The following is a 21934-nucleotide window of genomic DNA, read 5'->3' as shown; positions in this document are numbered from 1 at the left end:
ACCTGATCAGTTAGAATTGATGGTCGCGTAGGTCGTCTATAAACTGAAGAGCGATGAGACTAGTTCAACTCTTTCTACACTATTACGTCACAAGGCTATTTATCACAGTTACTCCGACCCTTCCGCAGCGCGTCTTTCAAATCAGTGAGAACGCGGTGCTCGGAAGGCACATTGGTGTTCAACGTCCCAACGACTACGAGGCCATCACTGACTGCGCACAGGCTCGGATCACTGAAGGAGGGGAAAAGAAATCGGTCGTGACCTTTAAAAAGAACCACCGTGGCATTTGTCTGGAGCGATTTAGGAAAATCACGGGAAACCTATCTGGATGACCAAATGGGAATCCAGTGAGCGAACCATTGCGTCATCGGTGCAGTGCTCGGACACGCCAGGGAGAGCTTATTTTCACAAGTGTTATCAGAAGTCTGTCACCAACATAACTACCGGAAGACACCTACATCACCAGAATCTACGTAAGTGACCGCACGGTGAACTGCAGGGTAAGACGGGAAAATGACTGTTACAGTGCCTGTACGACAGGTAAGGCGTTGTTCCGGAAACGGCCAACAAACTATCACAGCACTGTTTGCTCTTCAGTTTATAGGCAGCATATATATAAAGTGATCAGAAGTATCGGGACATTAGTAGACATTAATTGAGTGAGTTGCCTCCTTTCGCCTTTACGACGGCTTGAATTCTGCTGCGGACACTTTCAATGAGGTGTCTGAACGTCTGTGTGGAGGAATGGCAGACCATTCTTCCCCATGAGCCGAAACCAGGGAAGGTTGTGATGTCGGACGCTGGGATCTGTAGCAAACTCTGCGTTTTAACTCATGCCAAAGGTGTCTCACTGGTTTCTGGTCAGGGCCCTGGGCAGATAAGACCACTTCGCGAATGTTATCATCTACGATTCATTGCCTCACAGATGCTGCTTTGTGATGTGGTGTATTGTTACTCTCATATAAACAACGATCGTCTCCGAACAGTTCGTGTACTGGTCGCAATACACAGTGTGTTCATCCCCTTCTGCATTTAGAGTTTTCTTTGGGCCAGTAAGAGCCCCCATACCGTATCATCATCTCCTCTGTGTCTCACTATTGGCACTATACATGATGGGAGGTAATGTTCTCCAGGCGTTCGCCAAAGCCGGCCCTTCCATCAGATTACCATAGAGTACAGAGCGATTAATCACACCAAATCACTTATATGCAGTTGTCCATTGCTCAGTGACGTCACTCTTTACGGCCCCTCAAACGCCGCATAGCATTGGCAACTTGTGAGGCTATGAAAAGCATTGTACGCCATTATTTCTAACTCCCTGTGCACAGTCATTCTGTTAGCTGGATTGCTGGTAGCACCTTGGAACTCACGAGTTATTTCTGCCGGTGATTTCACGAGAATTTTTAGAACCACCCTCTGCAGTACTCGACGGTGCCTGTCCGTTAGTACACGAGGCCTGCCTGGTCTTGGTTTATCCGTAGCAGCTCCTCCGCGTTTCTTTTTCACAATCACTTCACCAACAGTCAGTCTGGCCAGTTATAGAAGGGCTGAATTTTCCCTGATGGATTTGTTACTCAGGTGACACGCAATGGGTAGTTTTCCTTGGAAGTCACTGAGCGCTCTGGACAGACCCGTTCTGTTCTTACAGCTTCTCTACTGACAACGCAATTATCTCCGCCTCCTTTTTTACTGGCAGGTTCCCTTCTAACGATATATGGTGGCCAATTCCACGTTACTTAAGGATGTCCGGATACTTCTGTTTAGACAGTGTGCAGTTTGATTCACTGCTGATAAAGTTACTGCTTTGTTTCGACCGCTATTTGTGAACTTACTTGCCCCTAATGTGTCACTAATTTTTTTTTCATTCAGTGGTTGTGACGCGTATTCGCTTCCCTCTGTTTACTACGTGCAGTGGTTGATTACGAAACCGAAGTTTGGCGGTGTTGCTGGTGGCGACCGCTTCCATTAGCGGCCAAATTAAGAAGTGAACTTGCGGAAGACGGGGGAGCGGCGCGGCTGGCGAGTAATGCGGGCGCGGGCCAATTAGCGGGGATCGATGTCTCTCTTAATACTCGCCACGCCGCCGCCTCCCCCATAATGGGCCGGCAAATTTCCACCCGTCACGGCTGACGGCCGCCGCGGCCGTCCATCACGCCGTGGCCCCTACTGTCGTCTGCTGCGAGGATCCTGTCCTACTGCCTACTTATGCTCTTCGGTCAGCTGTATTAAAGACAGCACCCGTATTAGGAAGAATCCCATGTCATCTCAGGAAATGTGATCGTTTATACGTAGTGTATTACAACACTGTGCAGCAATGGAAATGTAAATCGAATGAAAATAGCCAATTCCTATCAGTTCTAATCTGCTGACCGCGAATATCACAAAGACAATTCAAAATTAGCTCTAGTTTTCATTTTACACTGTTTTATTACAGTGAGATGATTATATACGGATTTTTACGTAAAGTTTAAAATCAAATATTATAATGGTTTATCAAAGTCATAATAACCAGTAACAGTGGATTATATTATTGTCCCTGGGCTTACCTGTCTGCAATGTTTTGGATATAAACATTTTGATACCAATTTCAGTGACCTTCTTGTCTCCCTCCTCTTCAACTTCAGTGACATTATAACTGCATGTAATAATTTTTGCACATTTGTTTCCAGATTAACTACCAGTTGTTCAAGTTGACTGCAAGTGAAGTGAACAAAAATGTCACGGGTTTGTGTTAACAGTGCTGACACATTTTGCAATGTGTGTGGAGAAGTGACATTTGCTTCACAAAAATAGCAAGTAACTCCATTGATTAACAAAGCTTACAGTTGTTATTTTGGGTGCAAAATAGGTGGTCAGGGTAAACTCTGGGCTCCACATGTGATCTAACCTCAGGAATTGTATGCATGGGAAAGGACGTTCAATGCCCTTTGCAGTACCCATGATCTGGCGTGGGTCAACTAACCATGTCAGTGACTGCTACTTTTTTATGTTTCCTTCCATCAAGAAAGGGACCGATGACCGTAGCAGTCTGGTCCCTTTACTCCCCCCAAACCAACCAACCAAACCTATCAAGAAAGGAATATCTAAGAAGAAGAAGAAGAAGAAGCGGACAGTGATCTAGCCTAACATTCCATGTGCCGTACGTCCAGTTCTACGTGGGGAAGGATTGCCAATACCTGAAATACCGACAGAGTACGAGATAACTTCTGATGGGGATTCTAAATGTCCTGAACCATGTACATCACAAGATCCAGAGTTTCTTCCAAATATATCATCTACTGATGATCCACAAAAACGTTCTCAAAATGAGTTAAGTGATCTCATTAGAGGTCTAATGAAGGCTATCAGAATTAATTACAAGCCTGATGAGTGGAGACTCTTTATTGATTCGTCAGAGTTGAGCTAAAAAGCAGTGCTTTTACATATTGGTAATGAGCTTCCTTCTATTCCAGTTGGGCATAGAGTCATACTAAAACCTGAAAATTTTACTAGAATCCATCATGTATAATGACTCTCAATGGCAGATTTGTGTTGACTTGGAAGTGGTTACACTGCCATTAGGATGCTGTTAGGGTATACTAAATATTGCTGCTTGCTTTGTGAATGGGATAGCAGAGCTCGTGCATCTCATTACAGTAAACATGAATGGCTCACCAGAAAATCTCTTCAACCAGCCATAAAGAACATTAAGAGATAACCTCTAATAGACCCTAAGAAGATTATGCTCCCGCCCTTGCACATGAAGTTGGGTCTCATGAAAAACTTTGTTAAGGGAATGAACAAAGATGGTGACGAGTTTAAGTACTTAAGGAAAAAATTCCGTTACTTAAGTGATGCCAAAATGAAGGAGGGCATCTTTGTAGGCCCACCGATTCGAGAGCTGTTTGGAGACCATACTTTTGATGGAATCATACAAGGTGATGAGACGCATGCATGGGAATGTTTTAAGACAGTCTGTTTACAGTTCTTAGGGAACAAACAAGCAATAAATTACAAGGAGATTGTGGATAACATGTTGTCATCTTATGAAAAACTTGGGTGCAACATGTCAATGAAAATACATTTCTTACATAGTCATCTTGACTTCTTCCACAAAGATTGTGGTGCAGTAAGTGATGAACATGGGGAGCGATTTCATCAAGATATTGCCACATTTGAGAAGAGATATGCTGGAAAGTGGAGCCCTAGCATTTTAGCAGATTACTGCTGGACTGTCATAAGGGAGTTCAAAAATGGTTCAAATAGCTTTCAGCACTATGGGACTTAATAGCTGAGGTCATCAGTCCCCTGGAACTTGGAACTACTTAAACCTAACTAACCTACGGACATCAGACACAGCCATGCCCGAGGCAGGATTCGAACCTGCGACCGTAGCGACCGTAGCGGTCGCGCGGTTCCAGACTGAAGCACCTAGACCCGCTCGGCCACAACGGCCGGCCTGAATATTTATTAGGGACGAAAAACAATCATTAGTATTTCTTCCACAGTTTGCCACGAGTGCGGATGTTCCTGGCAGAGCGAAGTACAGCCGTTTTCTCGTCTATAGTATCCTGCTGGAGGTCAGGTCCTTCAGTCAATCAGAGGACTACTCCACCACTTCTGAATTACTAACTCAGGGTGATTCGATGAACACTCTTTGGTCTTTATAGCACTTATCCAGTCACAGAAGTTATCAGACGTCCATCCTGTCGCATGGCTTAGACCCGCCTCCCGTCCATCTCAGTGACATAACGGCTTGGGTTACTACTGCTATTGTGGAGTCCACGCGATGATGCGATTCAGTCGAAACACTATTAGTATTTGGTTGGGACTGGACTCCAGCCCGAGAAAATAGCTTGTGCTGTTAGCACCACATGTTCTTTCTTATAACTTACTTATCGATGGACAATTGCTGACCATATTTCAGTGTATCCTGTTTGTCGCCACCGCAAATCAATTTTCCTTTACAAAGATTTAGAAAACGTGCCACCTATTAACCTTAATCTCCATTTTATCTCACTTCGCCGATTGCCGTAATTTAAATACCTTCGACAGAAAGACTTAGTTTTCTTTATCCTACTGTGGTGCAGTAACCCTTTCTCTCAAAATTTCTTTAATGAACGTAGTACAGTTTGGGAGACCGTTCAATTTGTACGATATTGCAGTGCCTATGTTATTCCAAATTTTCGAAGGACTTCGTATCGTAGTTCGGAATAACACAGGCACAATATCGTATTCACCTGGCGACACCGAGCAAGCGATTTTCAAATAAAATGTCTCCCCTGTACGGGAATACACATACTCGATGTACGAGTACAAGTTGTAGACACGTGGTTGACGACATACGGAAGTCTGGGTGTGGCCGTGAGTCCTCTTCCGATAGACAAGTGGTAAGGCGACCGCTCGTGATGACCAGGAGACCCGGGTTCGACTCCCAGTCCGGCACAAATTTTCCTTGTCATCATTCCATTAGCCGGCCGGAGTGGCCGCGCGGTTAAAGGCGCTTCAGTCTGGAACCGCACGACCGCTACGGTCGCAGGTTCGAATCCTGCCTCGGGCATGGATGTGTGTGATGTCCTTAGGTTAGTTAGGTTTAAGTAGTTCTAAGTTCTAGGGGACTTATGACCACAGCAGTTGAGTCCCATAGTGCTCAGAGCCATTTGAACCACCATTCCATTATACAGCTGACCGTTGACAATATTTGCAACTGCGAATACATTTCATGTTCAATCTGTGTCCCAGTCGCCCTGTTGAACGGAATAGTTCGGCAAAAAGCAGATGTATCGTTACTGCAGAATGCGTTCAGCGTATAACTATAACATCGCCAACGTTGAGATTAAGGGAAAAAAACAGACATCGAAGACCACCAAACAAGTTGATGCGATAGTTACGATACTGGACTGGTATTAGGGGGTGGGTGCGGACGTCCCGACGGGGTAGGGGTCTGGACTTTTGCAAAGGACATGGTCAATTCCCTTCCCCTTCCCCATCGTTGTCCAGTCTCATCTTCGTCACCGTCGTTAAAGTCGTCGACGTCTACGGGACGTTAAAGCCGAACATTTCCTCTTTACATCAGTGTGTAACATCTTACTTTTCCGCTCCGTACAACATGACGATACACTAATGGTTGTGTTCGAAAGCCGACCACCAGAGTGTAGGGCAGGAAAAAACTGACGAACATAAAACCACGTTATCTTAGAAAAAGAAATGTTACTTACTGTAATATCCCTCAAACAAGATATGCAGCTCTTCCCTTGGTAAGATGGTTTCAGCTATGAACTGAATCGGATCGATTCACACAGAGATGTGTTCCTGAAGTTTGCGTGGAGACGATCGACATCATTAACACCCGCTTGATTGTTGACAGTAAACTGAGAAAACATAAGAAATAAATAAATGAAACTTACCGATTCTGCACTCCAGTTGCGTTCGACAACAGTTGTGATGTATGGAACATACGGAGAGGCCAATATAATGCCGCGCATGCTTCTTCGTCTTACTGTTCGACGGCATCTGAAAAAAAAAGCCGCGATTAAATATACATTCACTTATTAACACGAAAACAATAGAAAACTGCGTCAAAAATTACACTCAACACCTATTTTGCATCCGAAATGTGATGCATCAATTAATATGTATTTTCGTGGTTAGAATCCAAATTTACCTTTCAAAATGTTCCGGCACGAAAGGGCTCTAGTAGCTCATTTCCGTATTTCGATGTTTACGGTTTTTTTTTTGTTTAGATGTCTAATTTTTTAATTTTTATTTTTCTTCGGTACAGGAGTCCTAAAAGATCTAAAAATCATCACTAGGTGGTAGCTGTGATGAAGACATGTCAGACGAAAGAGAAACACGTTTTTCGAATACGAAAGCCGAATGAAATTGAAAATATTTTGTGAACTAATTCGGATATTGTACAGGCGAGGGCTATTTGGAAAGTAAGGTCCGACGCAGTGCGAAATGGACGCCACTGTGAAAATCCGATGAAGGTTTGCACAGATGCATTGGGCAGTCCCTCTAGTATGCCCATAGATCGCGTCACTTCGCTCTTTTCAGTTCTGAGCGCACAGTGAGCACGTAAAGATGCTTAGAACAATAGTGTCTCCCACCGAGTATGATGGCCTTGGGTGAGACTTCGTCTGATGTCATGCAGCCCAGATAACATAGCTGTCATGCGTTTCCTTCTGCATGACAATTCTCGGCCGCACTCTGCAGGGGCAATGAAGATGCCCCTGCAGCGTTTTCAATGGGAAGTGTTTGATCAGCCACAATAGAGCCCGTAACTGACTCTCCCTGAGTTTTGTTTCTGCTCACATGAAGACAATCTTCTAGCACAGACAACGAGCTGTAGATCAACGTAGAGAATAGGCAGCAAGCACAGGCGGCTACCTTATATGACGAGGGTATCGGAAAGTTGTTACAACGCTACGACAAATGTCTAAATCGGAGCGGCGAGCAGCGCGGGATTAGCCGAGCGGTCTTAGGCGCTGCAGTCATGGACTGTACGGCTCGTCCCGGCGGAGGTTTGAGTCCTCCCTCGGGCATGTGTATGTGTGTGTTTGTTTGTCCTTAGGATAATTTAGGTTAAGTAGTGTGTAAGCTTAGGGAGTGATGACCTTAGCAGTTAAGTCCCATAAGATTTCACACACATTTGAACATTTCTGGAGCGGCGACTATGTATAGAAATAGCTGGAAGATGTAGCTAATTGTTGCAAATAAAACATCTTTGATTTTCCCAGTGGTTTCCATTTTGCGACCGATCAGATCTTACTTTACGAATAGGCGTCGTAAATATGAAATATTACTGAGTTCCGGATTTCTGAATATGTATTTCTTGTTTGTTTTAACCCTCTCAGTGTTCATCAGAACTGTTTTCGATTCTGCTGTGTGCTTAGGAAATGTGACGTAACTGCGAAAAGCTGATTTTACCAGTGAACTCAACGCTACAAAATTAAGTAAAGCCACCCACTTACAAATCAGATGCAGAATGAAAGTTTAAATTTGTTGACTAGTGTTATTAACGCAGTTGGAGCTGCCAGAAATTATGCAAGTACTAGCTGAGACGACCCCATCAACCATTCAACACTTCTGTCCAAGTTATCCTCGAGAATCGTACGTACGCACTAGCACGTCTCGCACGAACATTAATCCGTCGGGCACTGTCTATTATTTTATCCGCCATATTCAGGGGATGAGCACGTGTCCTCATAACCATGTCCATGCCTCGACGAAGTTTGTGACGTTCCAGCCGCAAATTATAAAACTAGATGGCAGATTAGCGCTGACGTTATAGATCCGGCGACTGATAGTTGCGGAACTGACTCGGCTCCAACACATAGATTTTATTACAGAATGCCAAAGCTATGTACTCCGTGTCAGTAACGAGTACAGTTCAACAGTCAGACGGCTACAGAGATAATCAGATTAACAATGCAGAGAAACACAGAGAACTAGAAAGGTAAACAAACTTCATTCCACGTGCTATAGTAGAGTTGATAATTTGCTTTCAGTGAATAACACATGAATATTAATTAACAGTACGAGAAAAATTAAAACAGGACTGGTATATATTCCTGATAACGGGTAACAAGCTTGCATGTGAATTTCAACTTGCTCTCTCTCCTCGAGTTTAATTTGTACAGTGAGGGATCAATCGTATTCACAATAGCTACCTCTTTTAAACTGACTGACCATTATAAACGAATTGCGTTTCGCATTGATCGTCCAGTTCCATAAAGTGCCAGAACTGGGTCAGTTCGTCTCGGTCTCCGCCGTAATGCCGATATTACCCGCGCGCAGAAGATGCATTACTCAAAGACTCCTACGACGTGCCGTCGGCAGGAATAACGTACTAGGGAGACAAAGGCACAATGGAATCGTCTCTAGCCCGATCGATGGCAGGTGTCCTTGAATACCTGGAGAGGACAGCAATCGATAAGGAGACGAACGAGTCAACTTACCGAATGCGCTGTTTACGGACGCACAGTCGAAAGAGCCGACAGCTCGTGACAGCACAAAGAGCGTACCGAACAGCGTATATACAAACAAAACATACATCGCCAGAAAAAGGATAGTTTCGAGAGCCGAAAGCGAAACCTCTAATCTGCATACTAATATCTATACAATGTGTTCAAAACAAAAAAAGCTCACATATTCTTACAAAAGGCAGTCCTGGCGGAAACTAGAAAAATGTATTATAAAATAACGTCCGGAAACAAATACTACTTTAGGTACGGGTCATGTTACTAACTCAAGAACGGTCAGTATTCAGCAGCGTTGAAGATCACTCTAAGACATGTGTAGGAGGAAGTTAGTTACGTGTTCCATTGATCAATAGCAATGATAAACCTTTATGATGTGGAACGTGTCAAATACACAAGAAATGCGCACAGGAAACAAGTCTTTTTTTACATTACAGTGTTATACCTATATTATCTATCCCATTCCTTTAAATGGCACAAAATGCATATATTATATCTCCAGATTTATTTACTCATATTCAAGAATTCATCTATGGTATAGAAGGAGTTGTCAAGGAGGTATGATTTCAATTTGTTTTTGAAACTATTACTACCGTCTGTCAGACATTTTATTTCATGTGGTAATTTATCAAAAAGTTTTATAGCAGCATATTTTGCCCCTTTTTGTGCCAAAGATAGGTTAAGCAAAGGATAGTGTAGGTCTTTGTTTTTGATGGTATTGTAATCATGAATGTCGTTGTTGATTTTAAACTGGTCCATGTTGTTGAGAAAAAATTTCATTACTGAGTAAATGTACTGTGAAGCAGTTGTAAGAATTCCTAACCTTTCAATCAGATGCCTACAAGATGCGCAACTATAAACCCCACACATTATTCTAACTACTTTCTTTTTAGCAGTGAATATCCTTTGCCTAAGTGTTGAGTTGCCCCAGAATATTATTCCGTATGATATCAGAGAGTGGAAGTATGCAAAGTATGTTAGCTTACAAATTTCTACATCCTCAAAATTGGCAATTATTCTGATTGCAGAAGTTACTGAACCTAGACGCTTTAGGAGATCCAAAATATGAATTTTCCAATTAAGATTCTCATCTATATGTACATCCAAAAACTTAGTATATAGCTTCTGAAGGTATGTACACGCTCCTGCTGCCAGTTCTCAGGAAACACAGTCACTATGCAAGATCACAGTTCTGCTAATGGAGTCTAAGACGAAGAGCTGAACTTTCACAGTACACAGCTTCCATTTAGTTTCCGAATGAGATGGGAATCGTGTTAAGAGGCGGCGGCTTTCAGGATACGTAATAATGAGCGGTAGCCATCTTGAACACCTGTAGTGCCAACAGACAGTGGCCCGTAACTCTATAAGTATTCGTTTTCGGACACATGAAGTTTTTTCTAGTTTTGAGTGGTACTATCTCACTTATGAATATGGCACTTTTGAAACACCGTTTACGTTACCTATGATCCAAAACGCAGCAGCAGAGGAATACTCTACCACCTGCAAGAAAGTTGAGTGCTTCTATCTTCAAGTCAGGCTATATCTGAGTAGAAAGCGTTAATGATAATGTTACTAGAGAAAACGAACGATGCATTTCGGTAGTTAAATACAACGTTTACAATATATGTGGCTTAATACATCAGAGTCATGCTCGGCTGTTCCATGCCTGCAACTGATGCTTTTTTGGAAATTTGCGGTATGATCTGCTGTCGCTTTGAACCCAATATCATCGAAAACTTAATGTAGATGCAAGCTCTTATTTACTTATTCCTATGCCTTGACGACAATGTGAAGATCAAAAGTGTGAGTTATTGGCATATCTTACGTAACATCGGAAGGCACTGTGCAAATGGTGGACAAATTTAAATACCTGGGAGAATTTATAACAGGAAGGAACAGGAGCAAGGAGGGAATAACAAAGAGGATAAAGAAGATGAGGTCAGCCTTCTGCATGACGAGAGAGATATACAATAAAAAGAATATATCCACAGAGGCAAAAGTAAGCCACTAAAAAGCAACAGTGAGGAATGCAGTATTATATGCTGCTGAGACGATGATACTAGGAAGAAATGGGGAAGAACAACTAGAGAAAGAACAGAGAAAAATACTATGTCCCAAAAGAGGTGGAGAGAGGTGGATGCGAAGACCTAGGGAAGAATTGTACCGGAACATGAGAACAAAATGGTTCAAATGGCTTTGAGCAGTATGGGACTTAACATCTTAGGTCATCAGTCCCCTAGAACTTAGAACTACTTAAACCTAACTAACCTAAGGACATCACACACATCCATGCCCGAGGCAGGATTCGAACCTGCGACCGTAGCAGTCTCGCGGTTCCGGACTGCAGCGCCTAGAACCGCACGGCCACCGCGGCCGAATAACATGAGAACAATAACCGGGGAAATCAGGCTCAAAAGGGCAAGGTGTGCTGGACATGTAGTTAGGATGAGTGCGGACAGAATGACGAAGAGAAGGTGGAAACAACAGGGAGGACAAGAGGAAAGACAGGAAGCAAGTGGATTGTTGAACTTCGGAAGGACTGGTTGGAATTGGGGATCAAGGTCGAAGGAAAGGCAAATTGGAGTAACAAATATACACTGACAAATATGCCGGAGATCAATGACAGAAAAATACAGGAAAAGATTAGAATGTCACCAGTGGAGCCGTCAGAAGAAACGGAAACTGAAGATCTCGGAAGAAGAGCGGGAGAGAAGAAGAGAAAGAATGAAGAGGTTCTGGGAGAAGAAGATGAAAATGCAGTCCACAAAGGGGCTACCCGTGGTCCTACAGAGGCCGTAACGGAAGAAGAAGAAGAAGAAGAAGAAGATATCTTACGTGACGTAGAATATTAATGCCGCTAAATGTTTACTGCGTAGGTGATTACATTAAGTACTTACATGTAGTGCCAAGAACCATCCGTCGTTTCCCCCTATCCACTTTCTGTTTCGCGATAACACCCACCATCGACCCTCTACGAGCTGCTCTGCCAACTAATCAGGGACTGGAATTTTTATTTCTCGTATACATAAAACCCTCACATCAACAAGATCAGTGTCTTAGCGACATTCGTTTTCTGCAGTCTGCCCTACAGCCAAGATAACGTTTCTCACCCGCGCCGAATACTACGCTAATGGCTTTGTATTGCTACAAGTTTGCTTCTTATTCCTGAACGGATGTAATAAGGAGAAAGTAATACTCCGAGCAGCGCAGAAGGATGGGTTTGGTGAGGCTGCAATTGACTGGTGACTCGATAGAACAGTGAAACTGCACACACATTCAGCAATGCCACCAAATACTTTAAAAGAACTGCTCCAATTTCTTTCTTACGACTCACTGTTAGATCAAATTATTCTTAGAAGTGCATGACACTTTTTAAATTTCTTCTTGTTTTATTGCTGGAAGAGGTTCTAAATATAAGCAACGAAAATCAAATATTATAAAAATAGGTTCAATAGAAATCACTCTCAGCAAAGCGCTTTAAAATGGCTCTCTTTTGTCGGCAGGCACACACAGACACACGCCTCCAAGGATTTTTTTTTTAAGTTTACGTTACACTGAACATTTAAATCGATTATGTGAACGAATTGTCCCTTAGGTACACCTGAACTTCATGTTTCACTTACGTCGCAGTAGCTCCCACGCCGATATTAAATCTGTTTATGAAGCATCCAGACTGTTTGCAGTACCCATGGTGTTGAGTCTAGTTGGCGCACTTATCGGGCCACGTATGTTTGTGATTCAGAAGTTAAAATAGCTGCCGAGAGATAAATACTACTGTTGCGATCCTGCACTCAGACACTATGTCGAAACACAAATTTCAGCGTGATGTAATTCATCCATTGTCACAGTAGTAGTTTTGAGTTGATGTTGCGCGAGAATAGCTCGCTGCCATCCCAGTTAAAAAAAACGCGCTTACTGCGCAGTAATTTTGGACGATGTGAATTCTATGTTTATAGCTTGATTGTTCTGTACAGCTACAGTTATGAAACTAATCAGATTTTGAACGCCTTTTCTTTATGTATGAATATGAAGATGATTGGCGATCTTGCAGCTCTCCAAGAAATTACAATGAAATCCAGACCATCAGCTCCTCACAAGGGTTGATAAATATCAACGGGGACAGTAGAAAATGTGTGACACAATCAGGCCTCGAACCCGGAATCTACTGCTTACATGACAGACACTCTATCCGACTAAGCCATCGAGGACACAGAGGATTGTGTGACTGCAGCGACTTCTCTCTGGCACGCTCCCCGTGAGACCCACATTTCAAACTTACTGTCCACACCCTACATTTGTAGTGCCCCTGCCCACTACACTCATTACTCGCGGCAGTCATTTACCGATTCCCGTGAGAGTTTGAGCAATGTGAGGGCATCCGCACTGAAGAAGATCATTTGCCGGTAGGCCATATCTATATGAAGATGATATCTGTTCTTTCGAACATGAACTCACATTGCTCAAACTCTTAAAACGGTAAACTGAGTGCCGCGAGTAATTAGTATAGTGGGCAGAGGCACTACAAATGTAGTGTGTGGACAGTAAGTTGGAAATGTTGGTCTCACGGGGAGCGTGGCAGAGGTACGTCCCTGCAGTCGCACCATCCTCTGTGTCCTCGATGGCTCAGTCGGATAGGCCATCTGTTATGTAAGCAGGAGATCCCGGGTTCGAGTCCCAATTGGGGACACATTTTCAACTGTCCCCGTTGATATTTATCAACGACTGTAAGCAGCTAATGGTCTGGATTTCATTGTAATTTAATTTTCTTTTTGTTGTTCATTTCACCAGCTCACACAAGCAGCTGAATTTGTTTCTTTATTTTCCTGCAATAGTGTGCGCGTAATATGAATCCTATTCGTACGCAGAGTCAGAATTGTGTCTAAATTACTTCTATAACTTCATGAAAATCTTTAGTCTTTTGTGGCTACTCGATATCGTGTCACTGGTTGATGTGCGTTGGTTGTTTACACAAACGCCACGCATTCTCAACGTAAAATCAACCCTTCCGGAAAACGCAAGGAAAGTAGACGCAACAGAGAGGACTGTGCTTTCACAATGGACACCAAACAACACGCTACAACGGGTGAATACAGTTGCTTCAAATCCGGCTGCCGCACCACATAGGGACCACAGAACAGCCAATACCATTCACGACACACAGAACAGCCAATACCATTCACGACACGAAGAGCGGAAATGTCGCGGAAATGTCACGTGTTACTGACTCGACGATGGGGCACAATAGCTCTGAATATGCTGACACCTCGCTTCTACACGTACCAATGAAACAATTATTCGGAAATTAAGTGGTTAGGTATCCTTCAATGTGTCAAGGCTACTTTAGCAGCTCGTGACCCGTCAGACAATGGGTTTCGGAGGGGATGTATTGTACAGATCCATTTTTACCCTTTTGCTTGCATTTGTGGATGGCGCGTGGGAAGAAAGATTATCGCACACTCTAAGTTCGCACGTCTTTAATTTTACTGTCATGCACGATATCCGTGCTGGAGGAAGTAACATGTTTTGGAACGGGGATTCTCGGAATTTTGTGAATAAAGCTTTCATGTAGAGTCTCCCACTATGCTTTGTTGAGCCTTTGGGACTCTCATGCTGTCTCAACAAATCCATGACGAAGCGCCTCTCCGTCTTCCGTCATTTCATAACGGTCCCAGGCGGTAGAACAAGTCTCAATAAAAATGTCGTACGGATGGGTGCTACTCCTGTGGCCGGTTTGACGAGACACGCGACTCACCATGAATACACCGATCTGTCGGTGGGCCTTTCCGTTCGACCGTCATGTGCGTGGCAGAGAAAAGACAATAAAGTTGAAGTTCCTTCGACCAGGACGAGGTCTAGTGTTCCTTCTCACCAGCTACGAACCATACCCTGAGTATATGCGCACAATACGATATCTGATCGAAAGTGTCCGGACATCTCTATGTAATGCGTAATTGACCACTAGACGTCACAAGAGGTGAAGAGGTGGGCCGCCAGTATAAAAGGAGGAGGCGAGCGATGAGGTGGTAGCAGAGAATCTGTAACACGAGAATTGTCGGTCAAGAAGAGCTCAGTGACATCGAGCGAGGGCTAGCCATTAGGTATCACTTGAATAATAAATCCTTTAGGGATATTTCAACTACTAAGGCTGCTTAAGTCGAGTGTGGCTGCGTGACTATAAAATGAAAACTCAGACATCAGTCACGGCTAATCCAAGACCAACCATATCTCATGCACTGACGAACAGGGACTGTATGAAAGCAGATGGCTGAAAGTGAGTGTTTTGGAGTGACGAATCATGCTATACACTGCTGCAAAAGGATGGAAGGGTTTGGGTTTGACAAATACTTGGAGAACGTTACCTGTCATCGTATGTAGTGCCAGCTGTCACGTACGAAGGAGATGTTACTGTATGAGACTGTTTTTCGTGTTTACAGAGTGGCCACCTTGCGCTTAAGAAAACGGTAACTGCGAAAATACGTCGACACATTTTAGCGCGTTGGGTGCTGCGTACAGTAGCAAAACAATTCGAAGACCATGACTGATCGAATTAGTATGACAATGTACTCTGTCAAAACACCATACGTGAGGCAATGGTTTGTGGAGAATAACAAACCTGAAATGGACTGGCCTGCCCATAGTACCAACCTGAGGCCAATGGAACACCATTGTGATGACTTAGAACGTCCAATTCGCTCGTGAACCCAGCGCCCAACATCACTACATTCTCTGGTTTCGGCTATTGGAGAAGAATAGGCTGCCTTCCCTCCACAGATCTTTTACACATCTCATTGAGCTCAAGCCGTCATAAAGGCAAAGGGTGGACATGCACCATATTAATGTCCACAGGTAGGTTCCGGAATACTTCTGATCGGATAGTGAATGCGGGCGGGAAACAGTAGGATCCTGATGTGGCGCCGAGGAAGGAACTCGTGACCACGTTCTCTTTCATTTATCTGAATTCTTGCAGGTTGCTTCGAAGGTGAGACAGTTTTTGCTTTCATTTGATGTAGAGGAAAGACTTCGACAAGTAAGAAACGTTTAAGAGATTAACCAATAAAGTTTCAAACAAGTGTCAGTAGAACATTGTGCATGTAGAAGGGCCTAGTGTCGGGTTCGTAACCTCAGCCAAGTCATAATTGGTCGATCCGGTACAGCCACACTCGAACCGCTTTAAATACTGGGATAGGATATGGAAGCAAGAGCGCAAGATGAGGCGCCGTTTTTTACAGAACTAGAAGAGGTCACGTCTTGATCTGATATGATGTCACCTGTCCATGCAGCCCCTCCACCTCCCACAGTACTCATACCACATGCCAGACTACCGTTGAATAACTAAATAACACGTTTTACGATTTAAAATGTTGTTGTTGTTATTGTTGTTGGTGGTGGTGGTGGTGGTGGTGGTGGAGGTGGTGGTTGTTGCGGTGGTGGTTGCAGTGGTATTGGTAGTAGTGGTAGTTTCTACTTAAAAGAAAACCACGATCACTGGTTACCATAATGATAGCGGACCGTTTGTTCGAACGCAGGGATCGGAACGCGACGGGACTAGGTCGTCAAGGCCAAACGGCCATGCAACTCGTAAAATAAATATGAGTAAAACATTTCATCAGCTGCAAATCGCATAGAACAACATATAGTTCATTTTTATTTCGAGGTGCTGGACCTTATCATAGTAACAACGAAAAATGCGCGAGATAGTGAGTGATTACTGGATTAGTCGATGATGCGGAATTTAACCCTGAAAAACTTCCTGGCACTGTGTGCCGGTTCGGACCTTTGCGGTCCACAGGAAATCCCTCCGTGGACTGAGCTATCCGCGTGCTGCCCACTACCCGTCCCTGCAGCGTTACCTCTATTAGTACCTCTTCCCTAGCCCACAAGTATGGAAGGTAGAGCATTTGACAGCGAAAAGGTTCCTGTTTGGCACGCATCTTTAACCTTCCAGGAAGCTTCAAATCAGTGAACACTCCACTGCAGAGTGAAAATTCGTTTCTTCATTTGAATGACTATATTACCTATAGTTGATTTACAATTTCTGAAGGTAGTTTTGATCCGTCGTTACAACTACGAGAAAATGAGTGTTTTTCTCAACAAGTGCGTTTCGATTTATTAAAGTAAAGCATCATCATTGGTCTGTAATTAAAGATGTTTACAATTTTGTTTTCTAGCTCGAAGAACATTTCGTTAACAAATTTTTGGTTTTCACTTACGGTAATTTCGGCTTGGTTTTTCGCCTACATAAGGAATTGCCACGCTGCTTTGCAGAACTATGCATTTGTGACGTTCAACGCAGCACAGTTTCGTACACCTCTCTTCACTGCTTATTTGTATACTTCTACGAGTGTACCGTGTTTTGTAGTGTTCCCAACACTGCCACTAGTTTTTCTTTGATCTACATTTTTTCTCTCTCTGTAGTTCATTATATGCGTGTTAGTCTATTTAATTATGTTACTCTGTATTTATGTACGGTGTAAGAGAAATGAAGCAGCAGTGATGGAGTTTAAATTTCATTACACTTCTTGCCCCCTCACCTTTTTCCTCCAATTCACTCTGCATCACACTACTATGCACTTACTGTCCACTCAACTATGATTCTTCCTCCACCCACCTACTCACCACACAAAATTTAAACTGCATCACTACTGCTTGATTTCTCTTACACAGTAAATAACTACACAGTAACACAATTAAATTGGATAACACACATATATAACACACTAGAGAGAGAGAGAGAGAGAGAGAGAGAGAGAGAGAGAGAGAGAGAGAGAGAATATGGTTCAAAGAAAAACAAATGGCAATGTTGGCAACACTACGAAGCACGATACGCACCTATAAATATACAAATAAACAGTGAACAGTGGTGTATGAAACTGCGCTGTATTAAGCGTAAAAAATGAATAGTTCTGCAAAGCGGCGTAAAATCATACAATTGTGAGTGCCTTGCAACAGTTATGGTACCAATAGAGAAGAAGAGAAACACTAAAAAATGTGAAGAGCACCGGACCACCAGTCTAATTTCTCTTGCAGCTAAAGTCTTGCTGAAAGTGTTGAATAGAAGGCTATATGGCAAGCTGGATAGAGGGATTGCAGAGGAGCAGTTCGGATTTAGAAGAGGCAAAGGAACAAGAGATGTTATTGGCCCGTTGAGAACTATAGGGGAAAGATATATGGAAAAAGATAGAGAAATCTTTGCTGTTTTTATAGATTTAGAAAAGGCTTTTGACTGAGTTCAGTGGAACAAGCTGCTGGATATTTTGAAGAGGAAAGGAAGATTGGAAAGAGAGACGACTGATACAGAATCTGTATTTACACCAGAAAGTAAGGATAAGGATTGGAAATGAAATGTCAGCAGCATTGGACGAGGTGTTAGACAAGGTTGTTGCCTTTCCCCGTTGTTGTTTAACGTATACCTTAAAGAGATTATTGCGAAAAGCTTAGATGGGCAAAGAGGAATATGTATTGGTGGAAAGAGAACAGAATGTATCAGACTTCCTGATGACACGGTATTAGTGGCAGAAAGTGAGCGGACAGTGAATAACATGCTGAAAGATCCGAACGAAGTGTGTGTGGAATACGGGATGCAAATAAACACAGCAAAAACAAAGAGTATGGTCATCAGTACAAGACGCAGTGTGTCCAATATTAACATAGGACAATCTACTATTAACCAAGTAAGTGCATTTAAATATCTTGGAAGCACAATAACTGAAGACTTGAGATGTCACCAGGAGGTGAAAACTCGAATTGCCATAGCGAAGGAGGCATTCAACAGAAAGAGGAGACTCTTACGTGACAAATTAGATAAAGGACTCACGAAAAGGCTTGGCAAATGTTTTGCCTGGAGTGTGGCACTATATGGGGCAGAAACATGGACCCTGAGACGATAGGATGAAAAAATGTTGGAAGCATTTGAGATGTGGATGTGGAGGAGAATGGAGAGAATAAGCTGCATCGAAAGAGTGAGTAATGAAAGAGTATTGTAAAGGGTTGGTGAGAGAAGTTGTCTGCTGAAGGTTGTAAGAGAAAGAAAAAAGAACTGATTGGGACATTCATTGAGAAGGGAGTGCTTGCTAGCAGATGCTTTGGAAGGATTGGTTTTTGGGAGAAGACTGAGAGGAAGAAGGAGATACAAGATGATAGATAAAATGAAGGGAAGAGGAAATTATGCAGAGCTTAAGAGGATGGCAGAAGACCGGACAGCCTGGAGAACTACCATGTGAAAACCTGCCTTTTGGCAGAACACTAATGATGAGTGGCGAATGAAGAAAGGAACCACAAACAAACCAATGATGACGCTTTACTTCAATAAAGCGAAACGCATCTGGTGAGGAAAAACACACATTTTCTGCAGTTGTAACGACGGAACAAAAATACCCGCAAAAATTGTAAATTAATTCTCTAACCGTCCTAGTTTGAAATTTATTGCTGGTTGTGTCCTAATCTAATTATTGTTTACGAAGCAAGTGAACTCGCCAAGGTGTCCTTGTGTTGAAATGTGGTGAGAGTATCGCTGTAGTCATTTGCAACGGCCATACTGCTGGGAACCAGCAGGTGGCAGGAGAGGAGTGAGTGAGTGAGTGAGTGAATGAGTGAGTGCGAAGCTGGCTGCCCCAGGGCGGGGGCGCGGCGCGGCTGTGACAGCGGCGGACCACTCCGCTGCCGGCGCCGGCTGTGAGATAAGCGCCGTGACGCGACGGCGCGGGACAGCCGGCACACAGCACAGTACACCGGCGCAGCAGCTGCCGTTGTCTGCCGCCTCGCGCCTGCGATACGCCACGCCGCGAACCGCGCCCGTTCTGCTACCCGTCCTGGAATTTCCACTAGCTCTTACCGTCTCAGTACTCGAGTGGCTTACACGTTCATTTATTTTATTTTCTTCTGTTCGAGTCTGGTGTAGTAGTGAGTACGGAATTCTTTCTTTACAGGTGACTGCGTAATACACCGACGAAAAAAAAAAATCGCGACTCCACGAAGGAGTTGGGCTACGTAAACGGAAGTTTGTAGGCGTGTTTCTACAACTGAAACAGGATGACTTCATATTTTACGTCAGTCGCATAAGAGGGCCGCTAGTAGCGCCAGTACGACGATACAAATCAGGTTTGCTTTAAATACTCACAGTAACGGGCGTGGACGTTAGTTACCTTTTCACAAGGGACGTGGTGAGTTGATGTTGGTCAAGAATGCCTATGAGGCAACAAAGACGCCTTTATCAACATCTTCCGCGTTTGAACGAGGTCTTGTAACAAGGCTACAGGAAGCTGGATGTTCCTTCTGCGATACTGAAGAAAAACTTGGCAGGAGTGTTGCCACCCTGCTTGATTACTGGCGGGGTGGTCACGAGAATGTCTCCAGATGGCCACATGGCAGTACCGAGAGGGAACATCATCGTGGTCGTTGTATGGCTTTAGCGCAATGTGAGCAGCAGTTGGCACCACAGTGACACAACGAACTGTTACAAATCGGTTACTTCAAGGACAGCTCCGATCCACATGCTCTGTAGAGTGCATTCCACTGATTCCAAACCACTGCCACTTGCGACTTCAGTGGTGTCAAGCGAGAGCTCACTGGAGGGCAGGGCGGAGGTCTGTTGTGTTTTCTACTGAAAGCTGGTTCTGCCTCTGTGCTAATGATTGCTGTGCGTTGGTTAGGAGCAGGCCAGTTGAGGGCCTGCAACCAACCTGTCCACGTACGACGCACACTGGACCTGTAGTTGTGGTACGCGTGTATCAATCTGGTCATTCGAGTTGTTGTGCCGTTATTCACAAAGCAGCATTCCAGTGGGTGTTTTCCAACAGCGTAACCGCTGTTTTAACCAAACATGCTCTAAAGTGTGTCGACAAGTTTGCCTTTGCCCGTTCGATTAACAGATCTGTCTCAAATCGAGCACATATAGGGCGCCAACGGATGACGACAACAGCGTCATCCATAAACAGGCCTGTATTGACCGGCCAAATGCAACAGGTACATCCCAGAAATTAACATCCACTTCTTGCCTGCATTCAATATTATGCTAGATACAACGGTTATTAGCGTACCAGCATTTCACATTTTCCATGGCATATCACGCACTTAAATAGATCTATGATCTTGCAATGTTAATCACTCAAATATGTTACTTAGAAGACAAGTGTACTCCAAAAATTTCACTCTATGTTAATTACTTTTCCATGTTGCGATTTTTTTGACGTCAGTGTAGAAGAGAGCACGTCACTGACAGAATCACTGAATGGAGAGCATGATCGTCTCGAAATAAAAGGCTAGGGCTGGCTACCATAGTGCTCGCAGTATGAAAGATGACTGATTAATACGGGAGGAGGAGATGAATTACTTGTCTCTGAAACACAACGAATGACAGTTTAACACTTTCTCGACGTAAAAGACATCACTGAGGTTCAGGGGAGTTACCTAAAGTACTGACGACGAGACTTCACAATATGTAGTTGCGTGGGTGTTACGTGGAAGTGACACCAACATAAGTGCCAAATATGACAGTACAATCGTGTTACACGTGTACAACTTAGTGACTGATTTAGTCCTTTGAATGAGCTACTTCCCGTGCCAATCTCTGGTCGTGTCAAAAACTGATTTTTGCTAACCAGCTTTCCAGCCACTGGATGCTCATCTTCAGATGGCAGGCTTTCACACGAGCTTTATCTTTCGGGGCCAAGTTCAGCTTGTCGCTGAAATTGTAAAGCTAGTTAAAACATAATCTCAAAGAGTAGTTCCACTTGGACCAAAATATATAGTTCCTGGAAACACCATTTGAGAACAACCCTGAAAAGATTCGAAATTAAACACAGTCGTAGATTTTACATTCCAGAAAGTACTTTAGAAAAAGGCAGTATGTGATATATTAGCACTCTGTAATATCTAGGTCCAGCACGGTAATGTGAGCACCGCCTATGCTCGAGTCAATGTGTACTAACCACTCACAGACGGCAGTACTAGCAGTGGACAGTATATACTGCATGCCG

At 43.6% G+C, this 21934-nt stretch overlaps 1 protein-coding gene across 1 annotated transcript in view; it reads right to left on the bottom strand.

Annotated features, from left to right (window-relative positions):
• The window catches only part of LOC124709385 (neuronal calcium sensor 2), a 672737-nt gene that overhangs the window by 459808 nt on the left and 190995 nt on the right, over window positions 1–21934 (bottom strand). Inside the window, exon 3 of the mRNA XM_047240834.1 lies at window positions 6387–6492. Within this exon, the coding sequence (XP_047096790.1) occupies window positions 6387–6436 (50 nt within the window). The 5' untranslated portion in view covers window positions 6437–6492. The remainder of the gene's footprint in view (window positions 1–6386; window positions 6493–21934) is intronic.

The sequence above is a fragment of the Schistocerca piceifrons genome, chromosome 1, assembly GCF_021461385.2.
Source record: "Schistocerca piceifrons isolate TAMUIC-IGC-003096 chromosome 1, iqSchPice1.1, whole genome shotgun sequence".
NCBI lineage: Eukaryota > Metazoa > Arthropoda > Insecta > Orthoptera > Acrididae > Schistocerca > Schistocerca piceifrons.
This window is presented reverse-complemented; position numbering and strand designations above follow the sequence as displayed.